At 40.0% G+C, this 12,668-nt stretch overlaps 1 protein-coding gene across 7 annotated transcripts in view; it reads right to left on the bottom strand.

Moving 5' to 3' along the window:
* Positions 1-12,668, bottom strand: part of LOC131029934 (uncharacterized) — a 58,051-nt gene that overhangs the window by 32,533 nt on the left and 12,850 nt on the right. For 5 of the 7 annotated variants that reach the window (XM_057960617.2, XM_057960618.2, XM_057960620.2 and 2 more), the window contains exon 3: positions 12,334-12,423. The exons of the other annotated variants lie outside the window; for them this stretch is intronic. In XM_057960617.2, the coding sequence (XP_057816600.1) occupies positions 12,334-12,423 (90 nt within the window). The remainder of the gene's footprint in view (positions 1-12,333; positions 12,424-12,668) is intronic. 7 annotated transcript variants of the gene reach the window in all.

The raw sequence follows: 12,668 nt of genomic DNA, 5'->3' as shown, positions 1-12,668 counted from the left end.
AGACAAAGATACACATTTGGACATACTTTCAATCTTTTTGATCGGTTGGAAAAATACAAAGTAAGATTAATCCCCAAGAAATGTGTCTTTGGAATAACCTTTGAGAAGCTCCTGGGATTCATTCTCTCAAAAAGAGGAATTGAAGCCGATCCAAAAAAATTCAAGGCAATCCTAGAAATATCAATCAACTTTGATCTTTGCAAAGAAGACTCCAGTCCATACGAAGATTCATAGCACAACTTGCAGATAAATGTCATCCTTTTCAACACTTTCTACACAAAAACATCAAATTCAAATGGGATGATAACTATCAACAGGCTTTTCAGATACTCAAAGATTATCTTCTGAATCCACCAGCCTTGATGCCACCAGTTCCAGAACAACCCCTATTACTCTACATATCAACTACATCAACAACATTGGGGGAACTCTTAGCACAACAAGATGACGAGGGCAAAGAAAAGGCAGTCTACTACATCAATCGTACTTTGGTAGGCTAAGAGCTAAACTACACACCAATTGAGTGTGCGTGTCTCGCTGTGGTCTTTGCTTCGCAGAAATTACGATAGAACATGCTAACTCATAAAACTAAGTTGGTCACAAGGATCGATCCATTGAAGTACCTTCTCAATAAAGCAATGCTTACTGGTCGACTAGCCAAATGGGTGATGCTCTTGAGTGAATTTGATATTGAATATGTGGACAGAAAACCAATAAAAGGATAAGCTATCACAGATCAGTTAGCAGATGCTCCCATGATAGAGGATGCTCCTATAACTTCAGGATTTCTAGATGAATCCATCTTGACGGTATCACACACAAAGCCTTGGCAACTATATTTTGACAACTCATACACACAGCATGGTGCAGGAGCTGGCATCCTCTTTATCACACCTCAAGGGGATTCCATTCCAAAATCATATCGATTATCATTTCCTTGCACTAATAACATAGCAGAATACGAGGCATTAACAACTAGATTACGGATTGCAGTTCAGTGGAAGATCCAGGAACTTTATGTTTTTGGGGACTCTCAACTTGTAATTCGTCAAGCAATTGATGACTACCAAACAAAGGATGAAAAATTAATGCCTTACAAAAAAATGGTGGATGACCTAAAGCAACATTTAAGTTAACCTTTGAGCGGATACCAAGAGAGCAGAATCAAGCCACAGATACCATGGCTACTATTACTTCACTGATAGATCTACGACAGAATGAAACCCGCTATGAGTTCTTGGTGGATAACCTTTTGGTTCCCTCATATGAGATCACTCCTACTAAGATTATATGTGTCGTTGGTCCTAATTCCCAATTATACGGTTCCATTTTCACATACCTTCGTAATAACACCCTTCCTCCGGACTTATCCAACAATCAACGTCGCACTTTCATTCGCCAATCTTCCTGATACGTCATTTTAGTCGATATCCTATATCGTCGAGGTCTAGAAGGCTCTCTTCTTAGATGTTTAGAAAGGGACGAGGCTCGGATTGCGTTACGCGAAGTTCATGAAGGGATATGTGGTCCACATTCTAGTGGTCCTACCTTAGCCAAGAAACTCATCAGGATTGGATATTACTAGCAAAAACTCATATCAGTTTGTCAAGAAATGTAAGCAATGTCAAATTCATGGAGACCTTATTCATGCGCCAGCACAAGAACTTCAACCGATTGTGACTCCTTGGCTCTTTTGTCAGTGGGGACTCGATCTCATAAGCAAGATTCACCCTCCTTCCTCCAATGGCCACAAATTCATCATCACTGCCACAGAGTATTTAACAAAATTGATCGAAGTCGTGCCTCTTACACAAGTCACTGGAAAACAGATTGCTACATTCATTCTCAACTACATCATTTGTTGGTACGGTATTCCTATTTCCATAATCACCGATAACGGACGTCCCTTCAAAAATCAAAATGTTCGTGAGCTTTGTGACCGCTTCCATATTACCCACCGTTTCTCCACGCCCTATTACCCCCAAGGTAATGGTCAAGCTGAGGCATCTAATAAAACCATTCTTGAAATCCTAAAAAAGACAGTCGATGACGCTGGCCGCAATTGGCATATCCAACTTAATCTCGCACTTTGGGCTTATTGCACAAGTGTTCACACACTTACAGGAGCCACACCTTATTCACTTGTCTATGGCACCGAAGCTATCTTACCTATTGAGGTCGAGTTACCATCTTTACGAGTCTCTTTGCAAAACATTATCAGTGATGAAGACTACAGGGTCTCTCGCTTGCAAGAACTAGAACTATTGGATGAACGAAGACAAACTGCTTTTAATCATCTCAAGGCTTATCAACAACGAATGAGTCGCAATTACAATCATAAAGTGAAGCCTCGTACATTTGAAGTGGGTGACTTAGTTCTCAAATAAAATCTCAAAAATCAACAAGATAGAGAGAAGAAGGGCAAGTTCGAACCAAATTGGCTTGGACCTTACATCCTTATAGCAGCTTATGGATCTGGTGCATATCAACTCTCAACCCCAAATGGTGAACCTTTGGAGGATACTATCAACAGCATGCACCTTCGCAGGTTTTACACATAGCTCTTCGGAGTATCCTAATTCAAAAATACAAAAAAAAAATATCAAAAATACAAAAAAATCATAAAAATAAAAAAATTGTTACTTGGTGAAAACCACTTCGGTGGCTCCCTGGGAAAGTACCATGATGAAGAGCGGGTCACCGGCGCCATGTGTAGAGACATTGCTCCTCCCTCCTTCAGGATTCCATTTCATCCTTTCACTTTGCACACACTCACAACCTATCCATCCATAATAAACTTACACATTCTCATCATGGCTTGTTATTAATCTACCTAAGATTAGTTAGCCATTCATAATAAACATCCCTGTTTCACCCTTTTCGTCCATAATAAATAAGCTCCTATCTGTGGCTAAGGAAAATCCTACGTCTAGTGATGGGTGTGGAACTAAGAGCATCATACGTTCTGAGGAGTATAGTTTCTTCCAGTCTTTCTTCAGTCTATCCGTGCACAATCCACCATAAAAAAAACACTTGCATCGCCAATCTGCAATAAAGTTTCGTCTTCTCCGCAATAAATTATCAGTTTCATGGATTCAGTCGATTTCAGATGAGACACGGCAACAACAATAGGCTTCAACAAATCAAATCTTTCAACAGACTCAGATAATATTATGGTTCAGTGCTATCTATCCTTCTGTGAAAGTAAACATTGTGACCACAATTAAATAGACTTATACAAGTGACAAGAGACACTAAACTTGAGGACGACAGTGGATGTTAGTGTCGAGTCTTGGTTTTCTTTTGATTTTATCTTTTGGTGGCATGTCTTTTAGCTTTTTCGGGATGTCTCTGACTAGAGATTTTATCTCCAGGATGTCTTTGACTAGAAAGTTGAGGATGGGGTATCGTCACCTATTTTTCTTTGTTGTATGTGGATTGTCTCTTAGTAATGTTATGACTTGTCCAAGGATATGAGGACACTGGGAGTCTAGTGTGAACTGGGGCATTCTTTGTTTGCAACTGTCTTATCTCCATGCAAACGGGTACAATGACTTTCTGGATCGAACCTATGTCTGGATTGCCATAACCTACTTGCCATAATAAAGCTCAATGATGATAACGCACAAGAAGTTCTTTCACTTCCATATCTTCTATCTTCCATCCACCTTTTTTGATTGACCTCCACTGTCCTTCTTGAGTCTATGTAGCCAGCTATCACATGACTAGGTATAATGACACACCAAAAACATTTGCATCTCATGTAGTTTGCACCTACATTACCACATATAAGCATTTCATACATACATATAAATATCACAATTACATCACATCCTGCACACAACACATGTTAGCACATTTTACATTCTCATCATGTAAATAGTTATTTGCATTATCATATTCATCTGCATTCCATACATTCACATTTGCATAACATTAAAAACATAAAAGAACAAACATATTGCATTCCATCATGTACATATTTGCATCCATATCATAAGCACCACATTGAAACATACATCATAAAACATATAGAAGCATCACATAGGTACACATGCATATAGTTGCCGCAAGGATGAATCATCTCATATATATATATATATATATATATATATATATATATATCAAAATCATAAGTGTCATGATACAATTATGTCAAATACATATGGCTACAATCACCCGAAGGTGTCATCATACAAAATGGTACAAAACTGATACATAGGGAGCCCTCTAAGGCTATGATGAACTCCCTCCCTCGGAGTCAGCCAGCCTCGACAGAGTTTGAGCCTTGGAAGGACCCACCCCAGGACCATCTCTCATGCCCCCTCTATCTAGTGGTGGTGGAGGACCCATGACCCCACCGCTAGATGCATGTCTCCTGTCTCTCCCTCCAGTGGTTGTCGCAGTCCGCGATGGTCTCTAGAAGCTCCTCGCCCGCTGATCTGGTAGCACCACTCCATAGTACAAGTCTCTCCAGTAGGCTATCTCCTCCCTGCTCGCAGAACATAGGCGTATCTCGCCCCCGTGTCCTCTGTTGTCTGCCTCCCTACCCTCAGTGTTGTCTCAGCCTTTGTGTAGCACTGAATAGCCTGATCCCTCTCCCGCTCAGTGTCCCTCAACTGTCTCCTAAGCCTAGTTGTCTCCCTCTCCAGATCATGGATCTCATCTGCCTGTCCCTGGCAGATCTCCCCCAAGGATAGTGGCTCATCCTCTTCCTCTCCCCCCTCACCCTGTCCCTGTGGCTACTCCTGTCCCTATCCTTGTCCCTGTACCTGTCTAGGAGCCTGTGCCAGTCTGGGAACCTTTGCTGTTAGCACCTGTAAAGGCAATCCACCTCTGCCTCTCACTACATGAGTTTGTCTCTCCTCTCTGCCCTCTTTCCTCGGAGCCACTCTCCTCTCTACCATTGCGCCCCGCCTTCGCCATCGGCCTCTACCTCCGCCATCTCCACTATCATCTCTGTCACCTCTACTGTCTCCATCTATCAGCTCCCCTGGATTCGTCAGTCGTGGAAAGGGATGATCTCCCCAATATGTAGTATACTCTGCATCCATGTCGACATCCTTTATATCTGCCCACATATCCCAAGGCAGGGGAACCATCTCTACCATCTGTGTCACAGCCTAATCATACGAAAGCAATGCCCCAAATGCACTTGATCCCTCACTGTCTATGCATACATCCCTGACCCCCATGGCATCCATTGTATCATGTCGAACTGTCTGCCCACCCTATCTACCAACTGCCTCTCAATAACATATGGTGTCCGACCAATCAAGAGACCTGCTCCGGAATACATATGGCAGCTCGACTGTGTCATCCTCCCACTCCTCACAGTCCCAGTACGGCCTCCATACCACATTGTCTATCTCGTCCATAACCTAACACCAATACTCCAGCCTCCCAATCTGTGGTTGTGACGTAATCATATCATACAGATGTACATAACTGTGCCCATGTCCTTTGCCCCTGAAGTGTATCGGACATGTAACCAACAAATGCTCATATGCCCATACCTACAGCAGTGTCACTCTGCATCCCAATCCTGTTGATCCGTGATATATAAATTGATGCAGCTCATAATACAAGTGTGTCAGCAGACACAGCCCCCATGCAAACCTGGTGTGCTCAGCCACCAATGTCTCCAGAGTCTTCCCCCATCACAACCAACCCTCGTGTCGCCCTATCTGGACAGAGGAATCCACTAATAACTCCTGCTAGTACCGCTGGTAGTGCCAATCTTGTAGCTGTCATAGTCTCCCAAGCCACATGTCCAGCCCTCATCTCTAGTCCATCCCTGTCTCCCTCTCGATCGTAAGGAACTAACTCCCCAATGATCGGTATTCTCAATATCCTATATACATCCTCCAAGGTGACTGTCATCTCACCCATCGGCCAATGAAATGTGCAAGTCTCTAAGTGCCATCTCTCAACTAATACAGTCAGCAATCTCATGTTCGCCTGAAACTCAGGCACATACAGAATATATCGCAGTCTTATAGCCTAAACTACAGCTCTATCCTCGAATGTCAGCTCTGCTCGTAAACTCTGAGTCGGCGGGAATCTTTCTCATGACTCCAGCATAGGTAAGTCCTCCTACAATCAAGCAAATCAACTGTATCAATCCAAGTGGCATTCATTGTTCATCACAAAGTGATGCTTCTTATCCTAGTGGTACTCCCTGTTCATCACAAAGTACTACTTTCTATCCTAGTGGCATTCCCTATTCATCACAAAGTGCTGTTTTTTTTTAGTACTCCTTGTTCATCACAAAGTACTACTTTCTATCCTAGTGGCATTCCCTGTTTATCACAAAGTGCTGCTCTTTTTTAGTACTCCATGTTCATCACAAAGTACTGTTTTTTAATCTTGGTACTCCCTGTTCATCACAAAGTGCCTCGATCTATCCTATCCTAAGGCCTCTGCTTGAGTGTATCCTCTTGAGTAGTTTCCTGATTGGCAACGTATGTTCTATCACAAAATTGTCAATCTTAACCCTATCTGCTATTCTAGTCTTCCCTAGAGGACCTGCTTGAGTGTATCCTCTCAGCAGCTTATCTAATCGACAGCGTATGTTCATCATAGAACTGTCGATTTGTCCTTGAAGACGCAAATGCGCTTACATACTGCACATATGTCTGCTCTGCACAGACGCGCCTGTCCTACATAAACGCGCCTGCAAAACACAGACGCGCTCACATTTGACACAAACGCTACTGGAATCATAGACGCGCCTTAGCATCCCTTCCCCCCCCCCCTCTTTTGACATATCTAAAGTGCATTTATTGCACTAGCTAGCATGCATTTATGACAACAATTAATGCGACAAAGGACAAGGAGGTTTTGTGGTACTTACCGGCTCTCATGCATCTGTTGGCCTCTGAAATCGGCGAACGCGATTGAATATATGCACCAATGTCATCGCTGTTGACTACTGACTGCTCTTTGCTCTCTCTACACTCTGATCTCTTGGATGTGTGGATGACAATGAGGATGTTTTCCCCTCGTAGTCTATCTTATAAACTTTCCTAGCCCTAGTTTCTCATGTCAATCTTCTTTATCCCGTGACTCTGTCACTCCATCGGGTCAGTCCTTTCTAGCCTTTCTTTCTTATCGAGAGATTGTCTGCGATCTTTTCCAGACATTTTCATCCAATCTCTCGAAGGGGCATATCATTCCCATATTGGGGCAACTTTGTATCAGTTTATCTTATCTTCTTTGAAACAACGCGACAAGTTGCATTGTCTCAAATAGGGGCAAAATGTAGACACCTAAAATTGTCTTGTCTAATTAAATAAATATTTCATTTATTTAATTATTTTAAGTCTAATTCTTTTATTAATTAAATAAATCTTTATTTATTTAATTAATCCATTTATCCTCTTCTAGCATTATTTCTCATTTAAATAAATACTTTTATTTTTTTATATTGTCATTTTCTAAATATCTTATTTAATTGATCCCACTTCCTCTATTAATTAAATAAATATCTTATTTATTTAATTGATCCCATTTCCTCTATTAATTAAATGAATCTTTGTTTATTTAATTAATTCATTAACTTTTTCTACCTATGACACATGTCATTCATCTCTTAATTCCTACACTACCTACCCTCTCATTATTTTTTTATTTTCTCTACCTACCCTCTAATCCTAAACGACCGTTTATCTTTTACACCTCTTAATCTTATCCCTCCATTTCTTATAGTGTATTCTATATAAGAGGATGTTTATTTCATTATCAACCCTAATCAAGCATTCAACCCAACTACGCGTTCGAATTTTCACATGCAATCAAACCTACTTGCAACCACATTTTTGTTCTTTTTTGAGCTCTTGTGCACACATAAAATCTGAGAGCTAATATATTAAGCAAGATCAATGGAGATAGGAAGAATGGAGATCCAAACCCTATTGGACATGTGATGGTATAATCTTTTTGATTTTATTTGATTTACATTATCTTAGATAATCTTCATATGTTATGGTGGATCTTTGTTATTGTTAGGTTAGGATTTTGTGGTTGAATTCATTTAGTCTTTCAATGTTGTTTCCATTTTTACCATAAACACCTGGAAGTGAAGGGTGACCAAGCCTTATGTGCTATAGCTCACTAGATTCGAGAGCCTAATGAATGAGTGTTTGAACAGGGTGAACTGAAAGCTTATACAAACTATCATATCTATTTTCAATAACACGAGCAGATTTAAAACTAGATTTCTTAGGCCATGCAAGTACTCTACCCTCAGAAAATGCTACTTGATAACCTTTATCTTCTAGGGCAAAAATGGAGATTAAATTTCTTTTAATTCCACGAACAAATAAAATATCATTGAGATGCAAGGAGATACCAGATTCTAAATTTAAAGAAGTATTACCAAAACCTCTTACCGAATACCGAGCATCATCACCAATTACCACATGAAGGTTGGACTCTTCCTCCATTAAGTCTGAGAGGTGCTCCCGATATCCCGTGATATGTCTGGATGCACCACTGTCTATCAACCAAGTGTTGTTGTCAGTTGGCACATTGCTGGATAAGGTAGAAATGAAGAGGAAGTCTTCGTTATCCTTCGAATCTGCAACTTCATTCAAGTTCGCTTCTCCTTGCTTGGGCAGATTTTGACATTCTTTAGCATAGTGTCCAAACTTATCACATCTGAAGCAATAGATACGTGAAAGATCCCTTGACTTCTTCCTTGAATTGTGAACAGCAGGAGGTCTGAAATTTCTGTTTCTTTTGAAGTTGTTCTTCTTCCAATGACCACCCTTCCTTTTGACACATTAAGATGCAAGCATGTGATGCAACTTCATTCAGGTTCGCTTCTCCTTGCTTGGGCAAATTCTGACATTCTTTAGCATAGTGTCCAAACTTATCACATTTGAAGCAACGGATACGTGAAAGATCCCTTGGCTTCTTCCTTGAATCGTGAACAACAGGAGGTTTGAAATCTCTATTTCTTTTTAAGTTGTTCTTCTTCCAATGACCACCCTTCCTTTTGACACATTGAAATGCAAGCATGTGATGGTCACCTCCATGAGTGCCCTTGAGCATTCCTCTTGCAAGTAAGCGTGATTCTTCTTGAATGCAATCAGACCAAAGGCGATCAAATGTGGGAAATTCAGATCTTCCGCTTATGCTTTGAATGAATGGATCCCAGGAATCAGGAAGTTCATTAAGTGCAATCATGACAATGTCCTTGTCCACAACTTCATTTCCAATGGAGCTGAGTTGATCCTTCAATTCTGAAATTTTCATGAAGAAAGACATTACTGAATCTCCCTTACTCATCTTGACTTGAAGTAGTTACTTCCTTAGGGTAAGTGCCCAGCTAATGTTGTTGATCTCATACATTCCCTCCAAGTGTTTGAACATCTCCCTAGCTGAAGGTAGCTTGGAGATGGTTGGGGCAAGATGATCCTTTACAGAATCAATTAAGAACTTCTTGGCCTTAAGAGCATTCTTCTTGAACTGCTTAAACTCTTCTAGATCTGAGGGCTTAGGTAGATCCTTATCTTTTACAAACTGCAATAGATCAATCTCCTCAAGGGCAAGGAGAACACGAACCTTCCAAGAGGTAAAATTAAGAGCCCCATCAAGTTTGTCCTCTACTTTCCGACCTGTCACCATCTTGAAAATAAAACAGCAAACTGAAAGTGAAAGCTTACTGTTAATCTGATTACTTAGAATGAACTTAAAGCTCTGATACCATGTTAGTTTTTAGTAATCAGATAAGCATTAAGGAATAGAAAATCAAGATGCAAGATAAACAGTCACAAAATCAACACATGACACACATATACCCTGGGAAAACCTCCCTCTTGGAGGAAAAACCCAGCAACAATATTCAGATCTTATTTATTAATATCAGCAGTTGCTCAAATACAATTCACCCTCCTAGGGCAAAGGCAAGACTGACTTATCTAACTTGTAACTTCTGATCTGAACTTGCTAATATCCTTCAATCACCAAAAGGGCAGATTCGGCAGATAAAACACACTTAGAACTTGATACTATGAGCCGAGATGATGTTAGCTGAGACTCGGGTGAAGATTGCAAGCCTCCAAGGTATGATCGATGGTCTCTAATGTGTGTTCCTTGATGTCCAAAACAAGTTAGTTGATGCCTAAGGCAAGTTCGTTGATATTGCAAAGATATTCACTGAAGAAGAGATTATTGCTTGTGTGTTATAACAAGGCATCACTATCTTGTGTTATAACCACCCAATTTGCCCTAGAACACGTTACACATTGCTTATACGCCCAAAAATAGGGCCAGCCTTATATGAGTTTAAACGCATGAATAATAATGAAATTTTAATTGCTTTTAGCAACATTAAAGTTTGATAATTTGGGCTAGCATAATCCGAGCTAGCTACCAATTTCAACATGAAGAAACTACATAACAATGTTAAAGACCTTTGGAAGCTGGATGGCAGATGAAAAAAGCATCTATTTGTAGGAACCCATACTTATTGCACAAATAATAGACCAAAAACATTAATCCAGCAAAAATTATTATTTTTTTATGTTTTTAATAATTTTCTGCTAGCATACATTGAAACGGAGGTCCATCAATCTAATACAACTTAGTGGATACTCCCCAACTTACAAACTTTATACTAACTAATACATACTCCTCTTGAGGGTTTCCCTCCCCAAGATGATAGGTTCACACTAGCAATGTTTTGTCTCCAATATGCCTAGCTGCTTTAGCAATGCCATTAAAACTGAAATGAGAGTTGAATGTTTGTTAATTTTCCATGAAAGTGCCTTCTCTTCTTCCTTATGCTCTGTTTTATACACCCAGTCTCCAATACTCCTCAATTATGGGAAGTCAGTCCATAAACGGTGGCACCTAATTTACAATTAGTTTCCTCAAACATAAGTAGCTAGCTGAACAACACTCCCTCAAAACTGCCAATCCACAATGGCAAGCAATCAATCCTAAATTGGTAGCATTTAACTAGCCAGTCCACCCCTCAATCAGTGGGGTTCAACTAATAGGCACTCAAGACTCAACTACTGCTTAACTAAAAGGTACAAAAGCCTAAAAGACTCAGTTGCATTATTCACAGAATGCAAAATGCATTTCTAACTAAAAATTGAAAGCCTACTAGTTTATATAATTGCTAATTCTACACTAACAGTTCATTCATCAAATAGCTACAGACTGAAAATGGGGACATTTCAAATCCCCCCTTCCCAGATTTGTTTGCCCACAAGCAAGCAAAGCTGGGTGATCTAAGATGTCAATTGATTCACTACAGCACTTTGTACTATGCCTACTAGTGTTACTTCATCTTTAGCCCGACAGATTTTGTTCTTTCTTGCATTGGGGGTTCCTTCTAATGACTCGATGAATTCAACACGGTTCAAGTGGAGGAGTTAAATTTTGGGTTCAAAGTCTTCATTTTGCACAGCTGCCCATTCAATTAGAGAAACAGATTTTCCAATTCCGCAAGCTTTTGCTTCTGAGCTGCTACTACTGCTCTTTCTTCTATCAAGCGCCTGGCAGTAGAAGATGGACTGGTCCAATCTCTTCTCTCTTTATCAGTTCTGCCTTCAATGTTAGGCTAAGGCCATTGCTAACAAACTGAGAATTGTTTATCTTCGACTTAAAGGAAGCAACATGTGCAGCCCACCTTGATATTATTGCATAGAACCTATCGTTGGCTGAAACTCTATCATTCTGGCCTTGAATGTGATTTTGGGGAGCAGCATTTACTTCCATTACATCTCGCTCTGTAGTTCCATCCTTATGTTTCTGTCTTTGCTTTTGTTGTGTAATTTGTTAAGCATCTTCACCAGCTGGATCTACTGGTTCAGCGATAGAAAGAGTACCATCACCCATATAGTATTTCTGCATTTCAAGGAATTTGTTTTATTCCTGCAATATCCATCTGAATGATTTCTCGTTTCTTCATTGTTTTGCAGTAAGATGGATCCAGCAGGCTTTGGAATAGGACTTGCTGCTGGTCAGTCATTTGCAGTTGAGCTCCCCTCTCTCTTTAATGTTTTAGCTGGATCTGGATTATGCATGCCACTCTGAAGCTGCAACTTTTGTTTTAAAAGATCAATCATTCTATCTTGGTTCCTCCAAATTTCCATCAATTTATCTCATAAATATCTATTATTGAAATCCCCTCCATGATTCATGGGCTGGTAGGATCACAGCTCTACTACCACCGTAAAATTCACTGCTAATTCCACAAATAATAAACAAACAACAAAATACTCAAGCAAAGATTATGCTTTTTAATAATGTTTTGCTAGCAGCACATATTCAAAGATAAGTCTACCAATTTAATACAACTTGTTGGGTACTCACAATAACTAAAATATAGCGCTTTTGAGGGTTTCCGTCCCCCAAGATGAAATGTTCACACCTGAACTGTTTCGTCTCCAAAGCATCCAGCTTCTGTAGCAATGACACAAACACTGAAATGAGAGTTGAATGTTTTTTAATTTTCCAAAAATGTCTTCTCCTCTTCTTTATGCTCTGTTTTATAGACCCAACTATCAGCAATTCTCAATCATGGGAATTTGTCCACCGCTTAACTAAGCTGTCATTTTCTCAATTTCAGCACTTAGGGTAAGGTCTCATGGAGCAGTGCTTTCTAAAAAATTTCAGTGGATGCTGCTGAGATTTTTCAGGAATATTTT

The sequence above is a fragment of the Cryptomeria japonica genome, chromosome 3 (genome assembly GCF_030272615.1).
Source record: "Cryptomeria japonica chromosome 3, Sugi_1.0, whole genome shotgun sequence".
In the NCBI taxonomy this organism is placed as follows: Eukaryota; Viridiplantae; Streptophyta; class Pinopsida; order Cupressales; family Cupressaceae; genus Cryptomeria; species Cryptomeria japonica.
This window is presented reverse-complemented; position numbering and strand designations above follow the sequence as displayed.